General features: G+C 47.9%; 7 protein-coding genes across 7 annotated transcripts; 6 read left to right on the top strand and 1 right to left on the bottom strand.

Moving 5' to 3' along the window:
* Nucleotides 1-1051: 1051 nt before the first annotated feature.
* On the top strand, nt 1052-1337 carry ARB_07415 (uncharacterized protein; the record flags this gene model as incomplete). The annotated part of the gene is made up of 2 exons (XM_003014808.1): nt 1052-1225; nt 1284-1337. The coding sequence occupies 2 exons, from the start codon at nt 1052-1054 to the stop codon at nt 1335-1337; spliced, it is 228 nt and encodes a 75-aa protein (XP_003014854.1).
* A 1230-nt stretch (nt 1338-2567) lies between these two features.
* ARB_07414 (uncharacterized protein) lies at nt 2568-3733 on the top strand (the record flags this gene model as incomplete). The annotated part of the gene is made up of 3 exons (XM_003014807.1): nt 2568-2765; nt 2934-2987; nt 3167-3733. The coding sequence occupies 3 exons, from the start codon at nt 2568-2570 to the stop codon at nt 3731-3733; spliced, it is 819 nt and encodes a 272-aa protein (XP_003014853.1).
* A 613-nt stretch (nt 3734-4346) lies between these two features.
* ARB_07413 (uncharacterized protein) lies at nt 4347-5605 on the top strand (the record flags this gene model as incomplete). Its single annotated transcript, XM_003014806.1, has 3 exons — nt 4347-4521; nt 4679-4815; nt 4883-5605. The coding sequence occupies 3 exons, from the start codon at nt 4347-4349 to the stop codon at nt 5603-5605; spliced, it is 1035 nt and encodes a 344-aa protein (XP_003014852.1).
* Nucleotides 5606-6354: 749 nt separating this feature from the next.
* Nucleotides 6355-11933, top strand: ARB_07412 (ankyrin repeat protein; the record flags this gene model as incomplete). Its single annotated transcript, XM_003014805.1, has 6 exons — nt 6355-7275; nt 7392-7574; nt 7628-7946; nt 8011-9748; nt 9823-10808; nt 10882-11933. The coding sequence occupies 6 exons, from the start codon at nt 6355-6357 to the stop codon at nt 11931-11933; spliced, it is 5199 nt and encodes a 1732-aa protein (XP_003014851.1).
* A 235-nt stretch (nt 11934-12168) lies between these two features.
* Nucleotides 12169-15420, bottom strand: ARB_07411 (uncharacterized protein; the record flags this gene model as incomplete). Its single annotated transcript, XM_003014804.1, has 3 exons — nt 12169-13960; nt 14019-14545; nt 14608-15420. The coding sequence occupies 3 exons, from the start codon at nt 15418-15420 to the stop codon at nt 12169-12171; spliced, it is 3132 nt and encodes a 1043-aa protein (XP_003014850.1).
* Nucleotides 15421-17648: 2228 nt separating this feature from the next.
* ARB_07410 (uncharacterized protein) lies at nt 17649-18944 on the top strand (the record flags this gene model as incomplete). The annotated part of the gene is made up of 3 exons (XM_003014803.1): nt 17649-18148; nt 18213-18531; nt 18591-18944. The coding sequence occupies 3 exons, from the start codon at nt 17649-17651 to the stop codon at nt 18942-18944; spliced, it is 1173 nt and encodes a 390-aa protein (XP_003014849.1).
* Nucleotides 18945-19410: 466 nt separating this feature from the next.
* Nucleotides 19411-20133, top strand: ARB_07409 (mitotic spindle checkpoint protein (Mad2B), putative; the record flags this gene model as incomplete). Its single annotated transcript, XM_003014802.1, has 1 exon — nt 19411-20133. One exon carries the CDS (start codon nt 19411-19413, stop codon nt 20131-20133), a length of 723 nt encoding a protein of 240 aa, XP_003014848.1.
* Between the last annotated feature and the right edge of the window lie 95 nt (nt 20134-20228).

Raw genomic sequence — 20228 nt, 5'->3', positions numbered from 1 at the left:
TATTCCCATTGGTTGAATTGCTTATTCGCTGACTATTTTCTTTTTTATTTCTGCCTGAATCCGGCCAAATCAACGACATCGACAATGCAGCCACAGTCGAGCAACCCGCAGCAGGTTCGAGATGTATCTTGGAGACGAGCAACGGGCGTCACTGTTCACAGCGTGAGACCAGGTGTCTGCTGTGCATAAACAATGTCAGCGTATCTCGGCCTTGAATCATTAACGCAATACCCCAGCCAATACCATGGCTTTAGAGAGAGCAGGCAGAAGTGAGAGGCAATGCACCCAAGATCTTGGACTGATGACTTCGCCAGCTTGCATTTGGCAAGGCTGCAGATCAACCCTGGCATGGAGAACAACTCGCTCCATACGATACCCGGGGTCTAATGTCGATCATTTTAGTTCTGGTGCGACAAATCCACCTTATTTAGCATTGAACATCGCACATTGGAGATTTCTCTACGAGAATTCCAAAAGCTGAACAGTACTTCGTACGCCTTATGCTCTGCAACCAGTATACGAGATAGATGTTTCATTTTTCTGGATACCAAGATCATGCGAATAATGGGAATAGCAGTACATTTGCTCACAACGCCAAGCTGTCAGCAAGATTGCTTTATTGTCTGACCACAGAGCTTTCCACAATAACATAGCCTTCTGGACACGGAATGCTCTCGTTTTCTCCGCCCTTGACATCATTTGCACTCTCCAGTCATGCATATTATTACCGCTTTGACCGGTTGATGCATAATGAGCAAGAAAAACAAGGACGGATGTCAGAAGTTTTGCCCGAAAGGGTATGTTCAGCTTCGTTTTAGACCAACGAAGTCATTGGAGCAAGTCTTGTCATATCCAACGATTTTGCATACCCGATGACAGAGAGAGATATCAGGCTAAAAGGGCGTTCTCGAAAAACATAAATACCCCCTTCCCTCCCGCCCTCGACGACTTCCATTTCAACAGCAAAGAATTTCAATTATCCAGCTAACTCTTCACTACAACCCTTCATTTTAAAGCCTTTCAGCTTCAAATCCCCCAACAAACAATCAAAATGCAGTTCACCAAGCTCGCCACCGTCCTCATTGTCTCCCTTATGGGAAGCGCTGCCATTGCCGCTCCACCAGTTGACAATGCTCCCGCTGCTGCAGCCGACGAGGTTGCCGCCGAGAACCTTGGGAAGCGCGGCTTCGGCTGCCCATTGAACGAGAGAGAGTGCCATGCTCACGTAAGTTAATCTCTTTGCCCTTCGGCCTTGTAGGTCTTGGGCTGACGGATATATATAGTGCCTTTCCATTGGCCGCAAGTTTGGCTACTGTGGTGGTAGCCTGCGCCTGTGAGTGAAACTCTTTCTTTCATATTCATTAAATGTATACTAACATCATATAGCACCTGCATCTGCGGCAAGGAGTAAATAACGACAACTCATATCTCCACGCCTGATATCCTCGATACATAAAATAGCAAATGATACACCGTATCGCAAACGGGTTCCGAACGGCCAGCTGTTACAATATCTGGGAAATAGAAGGAATTATGGAAGGCCGATAGTTATCTGCTTGTCGTTGGCTACTACCTTTACTCTTGTTCTCCTTTCTCTGTCACTCTTTAATTTCACTCGCGGTATACCTAGGTAGCTTGATCAACTACTGTCTTTTTATTTTATTTCCTCCAGTCCAGACTGCTAGTTACCAGACCGTCCGAATTCTCCTGAAAAGTCGAATCTACCGACTGTTTAATCATTTAAGAGGACCTTCGCGGCGATTCTAACACAGAGACCTCGTGAGTAATGGTACGATGTGGATAATTGCGTATAATAACGGCTATTATAGTAAACTAGTTATCATCCGAGAAATATAGCGAACACTCCTATAACTATCCACCAACTAGCTATAAACAAGTGAGACATCCATGATAGCGGCAAAAGGCCACGGAAGACGGACAAAAGTCGACATTTCATCATCACTCGAGTCGCCAATGGCCCAATGTAGCTGTCGCTTTGGCTGCGTATAGTCACCAGACATCACAATAAGGCCCTGTGCCACCTTTAGGCCGCATAATGCATGTATCTACCAAAAGTTGCAAGCAGTAATTGAACAACAATTGGCATCTCTGGGCGCTTCTCAAATCTCCATCGATCGCCCCCCCTCGGGAGAAAAAGGGAGCATCGCCGCCGAACCACTGATTGGCTCGCGTAACTTGACAAACTAACCAAATGGCCAACCAATTTGATTATTCAACGTTGGTGCTATATGCACGCGAACCCGGGCGAGCCAGGAATCCTGCGAAGGGTGATAAGCATCCAGATAGCGCTGTATTACCATCCCAGGCGAACCGAGGGTTGAATTGGCGGTTATTTAATAATTTAACGCGTCGGCAGAGATAAATTCACTAGTCAACCAAAGAAGTTGGTTAGCCCGTTTTGAAACAAAGCCTGTTCACCGGAGCCATCCTTATTATAACAGCGAGGTACCAAATTAACCAACTCGCACCCCCTTGCGTTTCGTCTCATGTTGGTCTCTTAACCTGCCTCTTCTTTCAGCGCTCGAGTGTTGGCCAGGTCAATTGTCATGCCACCTCCCAGCTCGGCTGCCGCATCGCCGTCTCTACCAAACATGAGCGCCGACCAAGGCTCTGCCTCCCCGGCCGCCTCTGGTGTCCGCAAGCGAGGGAAGAGGGGCAAGTATTCGAGATGGAAGAACGAGGAAGAGAGGCTCTTCCGGCTCAGGACTCAATACCCTACTATGACATGGAAGGAGTTTCATCGGGTTAATATCCCCCAAGTGACCAGTCTTCATATTAATTCTTTTTTTTTTTTTTTTTTTTTTTTTTTTTTTTTTTTTTTTTTTTTTTTTTTTTTTTTTTTTTTTTTCTTTGAGCGCGGCCCTTCGTTCATCAATTGGTTTTGAAACTGATGATTTTGATACCAAATTTAGCGATTCTACAGTCATTACACACCCAGCCCGGGAGTGATATCATCAAAATACAATGTAAGTGTCGGTCTTTTCATCATTTTTGGCTGATGACCAATGGCTAATTTTGATGGATGCAGCATTTGTTGAAAGCCGGCTTTACGCTGCCCGAGGTTAGTTGTCTCATCATTTTCACTATCTCTTTAATTTTTTTCCTCTCGGGTTGAGCGCAAAAATGTTAAAAGATTGTCATTTAGACGGTGTTTCCTCCAAGGGATTATACTCCTACTCCCAGCGGGAATTCCATCTATAGCGACGATGATGCTGCTACGCACATTTCCTTTGAAGCGGGCAGCCCCAGCGGCCACAGATTAGACTATTTTGACAGACACTCAGCCAGTGAATTAAGGCTACGAGACCAGAACCAGGCGTCTCTGCCACTAAGGAATCATAGCACGCCGAGGTCTGAGGACAGCGATAGCGACTTTTCCGACTCAGGCCACAGGAACGGCGACAGGTCGAGTAGTAATAGACAGCCCCGAAAACCTCGGGGTGGCGGAGCATTTGCTAGCGTCAACGGCGGGTCGGGGTCATCCCATGCAGAGAGATTGCAGGCCGAGAAGAAGCTAAGAGACGTGGAAGAGACCGCCAGAGAGGTCAGGGCCGCCTGGGAAGAGGTCCGGGAAGCAATCCGCGACGTCATGTTTGTCGAGCAATGGGACAGAGGCGGAATGGGGCCCAAAACGTCCTCGCTGGAGACCTCCATCGACCGGCTCATCGAGAAATCAGCGACCAGCAAGCCTGCGTCTTCGACACATTCTTAATCTATATTGATACCATAATATGTATGTAACTAGTTTTCTTCACATTTCTTCGTGCGGAGCGTTTTATGTTAATCGACCAAATTTCCCGGTCAAATCGCAATTCGGTTGACCAAATTTTCAATCAAATTCGGCGTTTTGCGACTCTACGTCTCAAAAACATTGCCCAGACTGTAACTAGCTATCAAATCTCCCCTGTTTTATCGCTTCTACGCCTGTCTAGCTACAGAACCAAACATAAATACGTCCACACTCGGGACTCCCCGAGCATGATATCTCCTCCTCCCCCCCTTTTTTTAAATTTGAAATCTGTTCATCTTCGGCCCCTGTGAAAAGTGTTGATCATGTGACCGACCAAAAGGAAAAATAAAGAAAAGAAAAAAAAAAAAAAAAAAAAAAAAACCATATCGCAAGAAAAGAAAGCAACGACAAGCTGCATAAACAACAACGCGGTCACAGTCACATCGCCGGCTCGAGTGCTCTCGGTTCGTGTCCTTGCGTACCAGGCAGCGCGCCCTTGGCATATCCCGAGCTCCTTCGGCGTCTCTTGCGCGGCTGCTGGACTGCGGATTGAAAAGACCTAGTACCGACGTACGGAGTACAGAGACAAGGGACGATGGACTCTCCGGCGCCACAGCAGCCTGCAACCGCGAGCGGCAGCGGGAAGAAGCAGCGCGGCGAGCGATGGGGCGAGCAGGAGGATGCGAGATTTGTAAATCTCAGGATTGAGAATCCAGACATGTCGTGGGAAGAATTTCAAAGGGTTCATATCCCCTACCCAGCTGCGCAAGGTTAGCTGTCCGGGTGTATCGTCCAGTTAATACTAACTAATATGGCCTTTTCTTCCCGGCTCTGTAGAAATTCTTCCCCCATCGCACCACAGCAGCTCTACTTTGGAGGCATTCGACCGTTAGTGCCCGGGTTTCTCGCTTTTTCTACCCTTATCAGAGCTTTCTTCCATCTTGATCGCTTTGATCGAAAACGTGTATGGTCCATATTGGTCTAACGTTGCCCCAAAAAAACAGGTCCTGAGAGCGAGGATTGAACAGAAAAAAGCATCTACTAGAGAGGCTGCAGCTGGTGCGGTTAGTGTCATCTGTGAATCTCCGAGAGTCAGTTAATTCGGGGGCTGACAATTGTGAATGTGCAAAGGCATCATCCTTCCAAGATCGCGAGACCCTTTCTCCATTCACCGAGAGCGAAGACGACTCGGCAAGCCACGTCTCGTATGAAGGCGGCCGTTCACTTCGTCACCGACGCGATTACGCAGATAAGCCAGGGGATGAACCAAGCTCGAAAAGACGGCGAACTCTCCCTGCCAGGACTCGCCGTCGACCCGTCCGTTTAGGCTACGAAGACGATGCCATGGCTGAAGACGATGGACTAGCTAAGCTTCTTGACTTAGTCACCGCGGAAGATTTTACCAAAATACACCAGCGAGCGAAGGCCTGTCTCTCAGAGACCAAACGAGCTGAAAATGCGCTACGCCAGAATGCTGAGCTGGAGCGTCGATTGAAAGAGGCAGAAGCCGAGCTCCGAGAACTTACTGAGCGGGCAAAAAAGGACTCTAAAAAGACCGAGCAGGAGATAGAGGACCGAAAAGATATAAAGTATGAAGGCCTCGAGGTCGAGCTTACGGGAATGGATGAGGAGTCCAAAGCCAAGGTCAGAACCTCCTGGGAGATCATCAAATCCAAAGTCCGCGACACGTTTACCCTTCGACAATGGGATGAGGCCGGCATGGGTCCAGCAGTGAATACAGTCCAGCAAGTTATTGACAAGCTCATGGAAACATCAGCGGCAACAGCACCGAACGGGCATCCCGGAGAAGATGTTGGCACCACCAGCCAAAAATCCCCTACGATGGGAAATTGATAATTGAATTCTGCTTCCCTTGTTCAGGTTTTCCTACTTTTTCTTGGTTTCCGGAGTATAATTGGTTTAGATTCTTTCAGCAAGCAAGTTGGTTGTTGGGATGAGCGTCCAGGCATCAGTCTCTTGTTGGAGGCGATTAGTTGTATATATATATAATTCAGTGATATCACACGCACAACCCCCTTATTTTGAATTGGAATAACGGAATTTCGGAGCTTTCCCCCTCGATGACCGCCCGACGAAATTCTGGACAAGTACAGGCATCCTCTCCCATCCTTCGAGTATAAACTCCGCTGGGCGGGAAGGTTAAGCGAGCTGAGGCTCAAGTCGCATCCCCACGCCCTATCATCACCACGGACAACGGCCCAAAACTGGGCCACTCCAGGCTGCCATGCCGTCTCCTCCATCCTTCGCTAACCTCCTGCTGCCTTCTTACGCGTTAGCTCAAGGCTCCAGTCGCGAATTCACCATGAATAAAGCCCCATCACGTGTTTTAGGCCCGTTGCTGCCTTGAACTAAGAGGCTTGGATACGGGACTAAAAGGGGTGATCATCCTCGTTGGCAGCAGATGTATATCTTTATAAGGTCAGGTAGCGGTCTCTGTCTGGATGACTTCTATCAGACAATTCATTCCATCTGGCTGCCAATTCCCTGACAATTGTGTTCCCCTGAGAGCTTCCTTAGTTTCCTACATTATTCCTACATTAACTATCACCATTCGTGGTGACTAGCTCCTAAAGAAAGATATTATGTCTTCTCTCCCTCAACTTCCTGCAAAACATTCCGACTTTCTCTGTTACATCAAGGCGAACTCCAATACCCCCATCAATGAGCTGCTCAAACCGTACAATGAGTACGACTCAGCTTTACGTCAGATTTTTGCCCAGGAGCCTTCTAATCCCATCTTGAGGGACAATCACGTCAATGTTGTCCCTTTGTATGGAGCTGATGGTGTTGCCGATCTCCGTGTTCAGGCCCGGGACCTCGACTCCGAGCCGCAGGAACTCACTGACAAGTATCTTCTGCCCCTGAAAGACGAGGATAGGAGACCCAATGGCTCCCCGGCCGTCGTCACATCGTTCAAAGAATTCCAGACCAACTTCAACCTCTTCTCTGAGAGTTCTCTGAGCGACCTTGACTGGAGCAATGTCATTGCTGCGGGAAGTTCCGTGGTGACAGCGCTGCTCCCTGTGCCAGACGAATACAAGGAATCTAAACGGCAACTTCGTCATTTCTATCACGAAAAGTTCGCTCCTGCATCTGACGTGGACCTGTTCATTTACGGGCTAAACGAGGAGCAGACAATCGAGAAGATCAAGCAGATTGAGCAGAAGATCAAGGACTCCATCTTATATGAGACGACTTCCATCAGGACGAAAAATACTATTACCATTGTCTCCCAGTATCCCACTCGCCATGTCCAAGTGGTTTTACGCATATACAAGTCCCTTGCAGAAGTTATCACCGGTTTCGATGTTGATTGCTCTTGTGTGGCATACGATGGCAAGAACGTCTACGCGGCCCCTCGTGCAATTGCTGCGCTTATCACACAGACGAACCAGATTGATCTAACGAGACGTTCACCTTCTTATGAAAACCGTCTGTCAAAGTACTCTCATCGTGGATTTGAAGTGTTTTGGCCTCAGCTCGATAGATCCCGCATTGATCCTGTGAGTGTCATATAACCATTACCATGTTTACCTACCCTAACTTTAAATGACAGACAATTTTTGAACGGAGTTTTATGAGAACAACTGGTTTAGCTCGACTGCTTGTTCTAGAACAGTTGCCAACGTCGAGGGATCGAGAGGAGTATACGCAAAAGAGACGTGAGGAGCGAGGTCGTCCTCCTTCATACACTAGTTCCTACCGGAGTATACGAAAGTTAAGGGGTAATATCAAAAACGACTGGGAGGACGAAGTGGCAGAATGGGTGGATGAAGAGGAAATATCCGATTATCATACAATCGTAAGTTCTTCTGTTTTCCCTAAACACTACTTATTATGCTTACTTTGGTGTAGACAATCCCATATGGTGAAAAGTTCCATGCAAGGAAGATTGAAAAGCTTCTATATACCCATGATCTGCTTTTAAACGCTGAATGGAATAACCAAGAGCGTGAGGTTGCACTTCATCGACATCCAGTGTTCTTTGGTGATGTCGAGGACATCATTCATGACTGCTGTGGCTCATGTCCTAAGCCCTCGACCCCTGAAGAGGAAGAGGTATGGGAAAAGGAGAGTAAGGTCTACATCTCGGGTGAAGTCACGTTTATCAAAGATGACCCAGGTCGACAAGCAATCGGAAGTTTCAACCCGATTACTGAAACAGACTGGACTGGTACGCATAACCTTACACATCTCTATCATGCTTACTGCTCGGACCGGCTAACCATCGGGATTAGAAATGGCCTACATCGGCAATACTGCTCGACTATTCCAGGCTATTGCCGATAATGATATTGAAACCGTACGTGAATGGCTTTCAAGGGATGGTGCTGATCCAAACCGCCGTGATCACACTGGAAGAGCCCCTCTGCATTTAGCAACCATGGTTTCTACTCCGGAGATCGTACAGTGCCTTGTTGACCATGGAGCGCGATTAATCGCACGTCTTGCAGACGGGCGCATGGCTTTACATCTCGCAGCGGAGCGCGGGAGTGTTGACATTGTTCGCATTCTACTCCACAAGAGCGAGGAGAATGAAGAAGCAGAAGAAGAGAAAAAAGACCAGCAACGTGCGACAAAGAAAAATACTCAAGCCGAAACTGAAGATGTTGACATGACTGACCCTGATAACATGGTGGTTGTTAATGAAGACCCTGAGGACTCTGACGAGGATAAAATGTCCTTGATAACAGGCTCCTTCGTTGACGTTAAAAAGCAAGATGTTAAAATGGATAACGAGGAAACCATTCCCGGTGACATTGACGAATCTGAGCCGGATATCATAGATATCAACGCCGTTGCTTGGGACTGTCATGCAACCCCCTTGCATCTTGCCATAGTCCATGGTCATGCAGAAGTTGTGAAGGAGCTTGTTTCCTCTTTTGGAGCAGATGTTCTTCTTCCAATAAAGCTTCCTAAGATCAGCCATCTGGACCCAGGGGCGATTCTCCCCTTAACTCTACCCCTGAAACTGTCCCAAGATCAGGCTGTTACCATGATTGAGACTCTCCTGAAGCTTGGTGCCACTCCGGCACAAGCCGATTTAACAGGAAGAACTCCTTTACACTACTTCGCTGCCCGCCGCCGTCCAGCGCTCTTTGATGTCCTTATGAAGCATGATCCGTCTGCTGTCAAAAGGGCAATAGATCACTTAGCCGTCGAAGATGTCTCCTATAGAGCCTATGCCGAATCTGTCTTAACTGTTGCCGTGGACTCGAGGCACCCTGATATTGTCGAGAAACTCCTTAGCCTCGGGGCGCCTCCAGATATCAACTTTAGCAAGTATATACAGATTGCTATTCGCCAGTGTGAGTGGCTGAAGACCCGTGATGCCGATGCCAACCTCAATTGTTTCCAACAAAACGTTATACAGCCAATTGTAGCTGCTACCGTGACAGATCAACCCTTGGTTGCCCTAAAATTGCTTCAAAATGGAGTGGATCCAAACACATTATCGACCTTTGGATATACTATACTTTCGGAGAAGCATGCTAGCAACCCCGGTGAGTCATTATTGGACCTCGTTGATGCAAAAATTTGCCTTCTACAGGACTATAAAGAATCTTGCAAGAATATACCACCAACTCCATTGCAAAGTGACGAGGTATATCTGGCTGAATATCCTGAGGGCAGCTATCAGCTTTGCTTTGCCAGAGAGCGTCTTGAGAGAGAAAAAGCTTCTTTCAAGAGGCGACAGGAAGAATATGAGAAGGCAATTAAAGAGGCTAAGAACCGCAAAGGTTTGGAAGAAAAGAGCGATGCCATTACCGCCCTCCTACAAGATTTCCAAGCACTTCACTCGGCTTTGGTCACGAAGGAAGCAAAAACATTCAAGGAGCTACATCCAGATGCCATTTGCATCAACTACCGGCAGCCTAGGGTATTTACACCGGGGAAACCTGGGGAATTCAAGATCGACTTCAATTTCAATGTGGCTGATCTTTCCGGCGGGAGGAAGGAAGGTTACATAAAACTGTAAGTTCTAATGCAGGGCTAGAGGGTTGTTATCTTTTTGCATTTCCAAGGAGCACTAACCATTACCCTTATAGATTTGAAGCTGCATGGTCTGGTGATATAGAGACCATTAAGTCCCTAACGCTCGGCATGTGGGGTCCCGATAAGCAAATGTCTCCTCTCGTAATCTCCGTGAACGAAAGCATGGGAGCTTCTCCATTTTCGATAGCTGTCCTCAGGGGTCATTTTGATGTTGCAAAGGCCATTCTTCAAATTGTTCGAGCGCAGTACAAACCAAAGACTGTTACCCGACAGACATATCATATGCAATCTGACGATGAGGATGAATCTGATGCGGGAGAGTCGCAGGAAGAAGATGGGCTTCAGATCACTGGTGAGGGTGTTTGTGATGAACTTACCATTGACAACATTGGCGAAGTTGCAACACAGGCAGAAAGCAACGTTTCACCGCTCGATGTCCTTCAACGGAGTTGCCGAGCCAGCCTTATTGCAGACCCCAACGCCGCTGAGCATTCTTTGAGCCATATAAACCTTTTCAATTTTGCCGTTGAGCAGGACAATATTGAATTGCTGCGGTTCTTGCTGGATCTTGGACAATCTGAAATCGTTAGTAGTGCCTTTGATAGCCCTTACGAATTGCTCTCCAGCACAAATTTCAACGATGCCCTAAGAGACGGACAGCCACGATGCATTGCCTTGATCATTAGCCGGACTGGAGCTCACCTACCACTGGACAAGTTTGTGGAAGAGGGTGGAATCACTATCAAGCAAAAGCCAAAGTATTATCAAGGTCTGTCAATTCACGGGAAGAAGCGCGAGGACTGGGCTGCAGCTGCAGGCCAAGATGCCCCTTCACGCATAAGCAGCGAATCGGACATACCACTTCTCCGCGCTGCTCTGGCTGGCAGTCTGGTCAATGTCGAATGGTTTCTCGGCACTGCCCCCAAGAGACATTATATGGAGTTTGCAAACTCCAACAAACAGGATAAGCGGCTAAGAAAGCTATCACAACTGCCCGGCGGAGTAGAAAAATTCATTGAAAAATGGCTTAGCTCAAGAAGTAAGTTCTTCCTCCTTTATCAGCACTGTATCAATGGTATTCAGCACTGACTCATGGCTTTCTTTCGTTTCAGATGACTTGCTCCTGCATTGTGCCATTATGGGCAGAGAAACAGATGAGAGCTTGGAACTGGTTAAATATATTATAGAAAACGTCCCAGGCTGTCTCGAAAGGAAATCCTCCAATGGATATACGCCTTTACTCCTTGCCTTTTCCAAACGCAGACCCCGTTTTGCTAAGGTTCTCATTGAGGCTGGCGCCAACGTGGAGGCTCGTGATGTGCTGGGCAATAATATCCTCCATATACTAAACAAACCGAATGGATCATACCGTTCCTTGGATACAAATTTAAAGGAACTCCTGGACTTGATCGATCCTTCGGTGGTCTCTTCACTCCTTACCTGCCGCTCGGCCGATAACCCTGGGGCACTGACACCTTTCGCTGCTTGGGTAAATCATCTGAGTTCACACCATAGATGGGTTAGTGGCACACCCGTCCAAATAACGAAGCTTCTCCTTGACTTTGCCAAACCAACGGGCCAAGCTCACCTTGAACTCCTCGATGGATCCGGAAACACGCCTCTTCACATTGCTGTGAGGCATAAGTTCACGCCAATCGTCAGACTGATGTTGGAATGCAACCCCAAGCTTCTCACCATAGAAAACTCAACGGGAACTACCCCTATGGATCTCGTGCGAGATGGATGGACTACCAACGCCACGACGACCTCTCCAAAGCTACCAGAGCGTACAACTGTACCCCAATGGAGAAAACCAGATTACTCCCCGGCCGTTTTGAGCAAGGACCCCGAATCATTTGTTTCCAATACTAAGCAAGAGACATGTGATCATTCTTCCCTTTACAAATTATGCCGTGGAATCTGGGGCCAACTGAATCAGAAAAAGCGGAAGCTTGTGAGTCTCCTTGAAGCTAACGAGGTTGCGAAGCGGGTGGAGAGAAGAGTGAGATCAAGGCATACGCACACGGGAATTGTGAGGGTTTATGATAGTGATGATATGGCTGGAGGTCGGCGAGCGAGACGATACGCAAGACATGGTGATTCAGTAAGTGTGAGAAGCTCTGGCGAAGAGGATGAGGTTTCAAAGTGGCATGGCTTGTATTAAAATGGCCAGCAATCTAGGGCAATAGTTTCGGGCATGTTGTATTAATTTTCAATTCTTTTCTACCATTTAATGGTCTACGAGACTATCTATTAGGGTTTATTGGTTTAATGTTTGAATAAAAGGGCAATCTTTTGTTTCATTGCTGTCTTGAAATCTTCTTATGGGGCATTTTCATTAAGTCATGTATTGAATCGTAGGAATGAGCATGGGAAATGGTTAACAAGGCGCCAGTAAATCAGGAAGACAAACTCTGCAGTCTGCCTTGCTCGGTTGGGGTAAGAGAAGCAAAAATCTGCTGGAATCTGGGGGTAGAGGCAGTCTCGGCGAAGAACTGGGTCAAGAACGCCTGTGTCTCATCATCTCTCTGTCTCGAGGCCAAGGCACCATCATCGTCTTCAGCAGCAAAACCCATCAATTCCTGTTTCGTGACACCGAGGCCCAAGTCTAGGAAGTTGTTATTAGATGGGAGATCTTCCCAGTCGTCGTTCTCATCGTCGCTCTCTAGTTCATCTAGCTGGCTTCCTGACAAGCCTGCAGCTCCTCGAATATCTCGACCGCCTGAAGCAGAAGATAGTTCTTCGATCAGAACTTTGATGATTTTCAAAGGTGCTGAGATAACAGTGTATCGATCTGGGTTTTTGCGAGATTGAGAACGGGTCTTAATCCTGCCAGTGTCCTGGATGATGAGCTCGCCTTTGACTTGAATTTCGGCAATGCGGGGATCATCAAGTTGGTAGAGCTTAGAAAGTGCAATGACATTCTGTCTGATTTCATCATATCCAGCAAAAGTGACCGAATTTTCGAGCCATTTGGCCAAGACAACTTGAAGGCCAGATTGGCCATTGATGTCGAGTTGAGCGAGGAAATCAATTACTTCACTGGTATTGACGAGGGATAAACGAGCAAAGACAAGGATGAGACTTTGAATCAACTGTGCCTTCTCAGCAGTGGCAAGTCGCTGGGCAACAGCACGTAGCAGTTGAGGTAGATATGGTCCCAATTTCTCAGAGCCTGCCTTCTCAACTAATTCAGCAGCAAGCTCACCTACTTCAGATGCAGCGTTGTCATCCACAGCTTCACCAAGAAGGCGATCAATGATAATCAAAACCGTTTCAACAGCACCCTTGCCTGTCTGCGGGTCCTGCCAGGCAAGGAATTGGTCAGGGTCACGTTCCAGCATGTGTATGACAGCCAAGGTTGCGGACGGAAGGAGTTCGCTATCTCCAGATCCGAGCAATAGCCGGTTCAATTTCGGCAATACGGTTGCGACTAGGCCCTGCGGGAGTGGCTTTAAGCCATTCTGAGCGAGAGCTCGTAGAAGGTCGGTTGCCAGATTCGTCAGCGAGTTCTCCTGGGTGAGGTTCCCGACATCCAGAGCCCCGGTCAAGGGGGGAAGCACTTTCTCGCAGAGGCTGATGTATGCATCTGGTCCCTGACCAGCGATGTGCTCAACGATCTGCTCAAAGGTTTCTGTCACAATCATCGCCAATTGGAAGTTTCCTGCACCAGCACTGGCAATGTTGAAAAGAACGTCAAGCGCGGTGGAGGTCAGGACGATGTTAGCGTCCACCATGATGGTATCACGTAAGGTATCCGCCAGCGTGAATTTAAGGTCATCTCCTTCTGAGAAATCACGTAGGTCATGGCTAGAGATAAAGTCTGCTAGTATTGATAGCACTGGCACCTGGAAAGGGGCGGCCGTAGCCTGAGGGAGAGCCGGCAGGAAGTCCTGCAGGACACGAACGCAAGAGACCTTGACCACCTCCGAAGGGTCATTTCGGATAGCCTGGATAACAGCTTCGAGGTAAGGCACAGCAGACTGATGGAATCCCTCTCCGGCGGTCTGAGCAATAGCGCCTGCTACAAGATAGCCTCTAGATCGGAGGAAGACTTCATCCCGCTGGATACAGAACTTGACAAATTCGTTAAAACTGGTTGCAAGGTCGGCAGAAATTGTTTGATCCACATCGTTCAAATCCCGGAGCAACTGATTAAGAATGAAAAGAGCTGCTTCACGGTATTTCCATCTAAAGAATGTAAGCCATAATAGTCTCGCAGAGTCAACTGTGAGGGGAAGATACATACCCAGTGCTGGGGTCCGAGAAGAGAACATTTGTGTATGCAAGCAGGCCATCGACGACAGTACGCTTGAGCCACTCTCCTAGTCTGATTACAAGATCACCACCGCAAGTTCTTGGAGTGTAGTTTGCAGTAACGGAAGTATCCTCGGAAAGGTACAAGTTGACATCGATATCCCACAGGCCTTCCTCTTCAGTAGTAATCTGGGCATACGATATGACCAGTTTCATCATCTCAGGAAGCCAACTTGTAGACGAGGTAGCTCCAGCTAGCTTCAATTGGTTCTCCAGCTCGATTCTTACTGGGGGCGCGCGGAGCAAAGCCTGCATAAGGTCCAACTCTTCAAGAACCAAGAAGTCAAGTGTGTATGGAAGATTATCTGCATCTTCGAGGCGACCCTGCCTCTCATCTTGAATATAGAGCTGTTGGTATGCGTCTTGAATCGTAGTCAACTCAGTCCAGATAGTATGGAAGAGAGTGGTGCTTTGAGTTGTGAGGAGGGATGGCAACACGGATCGAACTTTCATAATGGTCTGAATTCGAGTATTAGCAGCATTCCTTCCTATAGATTGTTGCTTTCTTTGTTGGTACATACCTTAACAACCTGTGATTTCAAGGCAATAACACCACGCCATTGCTGTGGGCCAGGGGCATCTGTGGCCTCCTCTTCCTCCGAGGGCATAGGAGGGAGGGGTTCCTTGATGGTAGCAATAAAGAATGGAAGCCATCCGTTCAGGGCCTCGTCCATAAACTGTTTAACCTCGTTCTTATGTTGCTCAAGGACCATCTCCAAAGTATCAAGACAGGCTCTAAAAGTGGACACAGCGAGTGCCCGCAACACCGGTTTGCGCGAGGCGTTGGTCGCAACGTTGAACACGGTCGACACAAGCTCTCTAGCCACCTTGAAGAACTGCTCTTCATTGAATCCAGTCTCCACGAGGTCAGACAGGACCTTCAAGGCACCGTGGAGTTGTGCATCTGTGCTGTTGGGAATGATCTGTAGCAAGGTGGGAAGAATCTCGGGCCAGTCCTCTGGGAAGTCGGCGCTGGCAATACGGCTGACGACCAAGCTGGCTGAGTTCTTGACCTTGCGGTCATCCTGCTCCGGAGATGTAGCTAGATCAAGCAGAACGCGCCTGAGATGTGCCTTATTCGCGTCGCTGACCAGGACCTGGCCCTTGAAATCGTCGAGCTGTGAGGACCATGCTGAATTGATGAACGTACGAAGGAGGACAAGGGCGGATTGGCGCAGGGGAACAGGAACCGAGCTATGAGATGCTATCGAGGCGAGGGATAGGGGGAAGCTTTCGTTCGAGTAGAGGCTCTGCAGGCGAACCTCCGCGGCCTTTCGAGTCTCCGCCGCGGCGCTCTGGGTATCGGAGAGAAGCCGGATGAGCTCTTGATCCATGATGAATCCCGATCTACCGGTTAGCGAGCAAGCTGAGGGAGGGAAAAGGTCGCGTTGACCTTGGGATGGTTGTGAGCCGCGATGTTGTTTGGTTTCGCGACGTTGAGGTTGAAATATTTACCTAAAATAATTAGTTAGTTAGTTTCCCTTTTTGGCGGGGCAGTTGGGTAGCTAACTAGCTAGTGAAGTTACTACAACAGAGGCAGAGAGAGTGGTAAATGCATGAATGAATGAACAAAGAGGATATTCGATAGTGAGAGAAGAAGAGAAACTACAGTGAACATATAGAAATGTCACTTTATAGTTACATGGATGTCTGCTTTGGCTGCTAATTGGGGTGTTCAATTTCATGCAGACGCGACCTCGAGGCCTACCAATATCACGACACCCGGAGCAAATAGAAAGGATTTCTCTATATCTTGCATAGAAACTTCATGAGAAGCTATATAATTATATTCTTTTACTTGTTATCTCAACTCGATATGCAGTTGTAGATATCAATATGGATGCCAACACCAAAGCAGGGCCAGGTATGTAGTTACACCTCATGACATCCAGAATATATGCCTACCAAGGCCAGAGCTCACTTCTATCCCCCTGAAACCTTCGTCTTTCTGTGTTTTACCTCATTTTTCTTCGTCTTATAGGTACTTTTATCATATTTATCATACACAAAGCTGATACCGATGGCGATGTTCGCTATTCGCTGGAAGAAGGTAAAATTCTATTGGCCAGAGGACCGCGTTAATTGCTTTTTCGAAAATATTCTCATTTGTATTGGTGGAAAATATGAATTCCGAAGATATGCAGCCCTTTTAACCAATGAACGCCACTTTTATTGCATTGACTTGATTTCGAGATTTGTGATTTGCTAGCTAATAATACCAGGCGCGGAATAATAACCTTACTGCTGCAGTCACCTGATGCCTCCAACTTAATTTCTTTTAAGCGCCGGCTCCACCAGCAAAACCACAACCTGCATATCAGGAGGTATGGAGTACATGAACACGATGAACTGGAAAGCTGATTCCATCCCGCAATCTGATGAGTATAAAGTCAAGGATAAGTGCTTATTTTCGAACGGCTCATGCCTCGGACTTGGCCATATTAACTATTGTATATTCCTGGCGCAAGAATACTAATAGTTAATAAAGGTATACAGCGCAACGGGAGCAACCATTCTCTGTACGCAGTACATTGGTGGCTGATGACAGGCTTCGGACTATTAACTGCCAGAATGCTCCTTCGCTATTCCAGAAAGCCATCTTGTGTGTCCAAGGAATGCACCTGGACGACAACTAACTCCGTATTCGTTTCAAGCGAGTGATGTCTAAAACCTACAGCAAGCCACCGCCAGCCACCAGATCGCACTAGTTATGCACGAGAAGTGTGCCTCGATGATCTTCCCTACAACAATATATGTCGATGATAGCTTGATTCTATGCAGAGAGGGCATCACGGATCGCTCCTCCAGCAGTGCTTCTGAACTGTCAACACAAGCCTACGATCTCCGTGGTTAAAATATGTTAAGTTGGCAGGTTAGCTATGGCTTTTTCATCCCTGCCATTCACTCTAAGCTAACTAATCCTTGTGAACTGCTAGTTACCCCGTACTTAAGTAGTTGTATGCGTGGGGGAAACACCACGGTAAGCTAGCCCCTATTGCGGGGGTAGTTGTCCAGCCTGGTTGGTGCCGTGATCTCGGAACAACTATGGATGTCAATCTCAGCCAGGAATGGCAGCATAACTAGTCACTGGTTAGCGACGGCGGCCAACTATAGGCTCTTGAGTGATGGCAAGACTTGCCCGGGGAATGAACACCAGAATTGAGCAGTCTCGAAAAGAACGGGATGAGAACCGGAGATGGAGGGGATGATCCCTTGTCTTCCGATAATGAACAGACCCTCGATGGCGAAAAAATGGCCTCCTCATCCCGTACGGAGTATGTCTCGAACAATTTCAAGACGGATCAGCAAAGGACACCTCGAGTCAGTCCTATGCCGATCTCATCCATGAATCCTCCGATTAACTAGGTATACTCAGAGGCCCAAGTGCCTGCCATCAATATTTTTTTATTTTTTATTTTATTTTTTTACCCCCTACATAACTTGACTGTGTCTCGCAATGTTTTTATGAATTCTTCTCTTATCGCGCTTTGCGATGTTTCATTGACGACTTGCAGCATTCCTGCCGACACCCTCGTTGAGACCCGGTATCTGACAGCATACAATGCAGCTCCCTCCAGCCTCAGTGATACTTTCCTGGCCCCGGCCCAATTATGAGAATCCATCGGAAGTTCGCGGGCCACTCGTGATTATACTCAACTCGATATTTGCATCGTTGATGCTTTTCGTTATTTTCATCCGCATATTCAGCCGCATCCACGTATCGAAGAGCTTCGGTTGGGACGATGTCTTCATAATAGCCGCTGTGATCCCGACACTTGGCTGTGGGACCATTACGATCCTGGGCTCCATCAAGTACGGCTGGACTCGACATGTCTACGACGTGCCATTTGCGCATCTTGTCATAGGATTAAAATTGACCATGTTGATAGAGTGCCTGTTTGCTGTTAGCTGCTCATTTACCAAACTCTCGCTGCTATGTTTCACCCATAAGATCACATCAGGTCTCAACTCGCGCGTTATGAGAATCCTCATCATCGCGAACGCAACCATCGTCACACTGGAGATGATAGTCTTTTGCATAGTAGCTGTGTTCACCTGCCGGTATGTGTTTACCCGTCTTCTATGATACAGAGTGTCACTCTGCTAACACTGCTGCTGCTTGCAGCCCCGTCTCTGCCTATTGGACACTCTCGACCCAGCCGCAAGAATGCATAAATGAAACTGCGCATCTCCTGGGCGGCGGTATACTAAACACCCTCACTGATGTCAGCGTGGTGTTTTTGCCGTTTCCTACCGTCATGTCCCTCAAGCTACCTACCAGACAGCGGGTCATGCTCTGCGTCCTGTTCGGTGCTGGTTTCATTGTCTGCATTGCCGGGTGCTTCAGAGCTTACTTCCTCCACAAGCTAAACACTTCATACGATAAGACGTGGGCCGGCTATCCCCTCTGGATCTCTGGAACGATTGAGATGTATCTCGGCGTGGTATGTTCCAGTCGATGTTCAAGTATATTTATAGGCGCAGCTAACTAACAGCTTCCTAGATCGCCGCCTCGTTGGCATCTCTCAAGCCGTTTATCGTGCGCTACTTCCCTGCTCTCCTCGGCTCCCTTTCGGCGAAGAAGACTGGACCAACGTCCTTCTCGTTCTTGAACTCGTTTGTGCTGAGAATCAGCGCACCCCGTCCCGTAGAGGAGGACAAGAACAAGAGCAAGCCCAAGATTTTCGACAGCCAGACCGAAACTATAACATCTACCATCGACTGCGATATCGAGTTTGAAGCACTAAACCCCCCGAATGGGGGGAAGGAAGAAACCCAACCTATTGGACAGCATGAGAGCGGTCATATGTCGAAGTCCACTTTCCACTCCGCTGACGCAACGTGGCAGCAGAGTTGAAGAGAAAGGAAAATGTAGGGGTTTGATACCAGGCGTTGGTTTTGACTATTTTCTAAAAGTCCCGAGCGATCTATATCACTTTTGTATTTACTTTAGCATTGGGGATGGCTTCAGGGTTGGGGAACGGCCAGAGAAGGGTTTCCTTCTATGTAGTTACTATTATTTTCGATGTCTTTATTACTTGAATGAACATATTATATGGTTTCCGAGGAATGTATCTCCGCGTACCTGGCAGCTTTGATTCATATATGATTCCACAATCGGGCGTCAAACTCGAACTAAAAATAATAGCGATGGTAGCACAATAGCTAGTTAACTCATGGATGTTCGTTAGTTGGTTCGTTAGGCTAAAGTCAAATGTTGGGGGATGGTCGCAAATTCACAACTTCCGAGATATCAAAACGAAACAACATCTCAAGGACAGCAGTATTTATTACTCGGCGGCCATTAGAGCAGGACAGGGACAATGGCAGAGTCAAGTCGCCCTCCAGAGACCTACGCTGCTCTAGCTTCGGCTTTCTCCTCGTTTCTCGCCGTCAGCATACACCAGATTCTCTACCTGCGGTCCATATACCCCCAGTCCACCTTCTTGTCCGTCAGGCAGTTCAACCAGCCAGTCCGCCAGTCACGGCATCCCAAGGTGTGCAGCTGGGTCAACGATGCCTGTGCCGCGGTCGAGACACAGCTGATCAAGTCAACCGTCACCTCAGTGGCGATAGTCATACTCTCGGTATCATCCAATAAGGCCGTGGAGAAGTTCACCTTTGACCTCTCTCAGATCCCCCAAGTCGCCCCAGGAGACATACATACTCCATTTGCGAGCTCCAGGCAACAGCAGCAGAGAGAAGGCATGAGTATACCGCAAGTCGATCTAGAGGCGCAGTTTCGTGCCGTGTTGCACCGGCTAACCGCAGCCTGTGGGAGGTTGGCCCCTTTACCTCCGGATGAGGAGTATTTGCCTACTCTACATATGGTCTTAGGCCCGGACGCCGATGCACCGGCCGGTATGGACAAAGATGACCAGCAGTGGATAGCTGCTGAACCGGAACCTGAGCGTATCAGATACGGACCGGGCTGTTCTCAGGCGAAGACAGTGCCTGTACGAGCCATTGACGCAGGGGAGATGAAGCTCGAGGTCTGGATTGAAGAAGCTAGGGACAAGTTTGATGTCGATAACCGCTCTCGATAGCTACCCCCCAACACACGCGCGAAATAGTCGGAGATATTCATACTGCTCGCGATATAAGATGTAACCAAACTCACATCTAAGAAGCCTTGTGACAT

This window comes from Trichophyton benhamiae (assembly GCF_000151125.1).
Source record: "Trichophyton benhamiae CBS 112371 chromosome Unknown contix00378_25.r1.exp, whole genome shotgun sequence".
Lineage (NCBI taxonomy): Eukaryota > Fungi > Ascomycota > Eurotiomycetes > Onygenales > Arthrodermataceae > Trichophyton > Trichophyton benhamiae.
The sequence above is the reverse complement of the archived record's forward strand: the minus strand, read 5'-3'. Positions and strand labels throughout refer to the sequence as shown.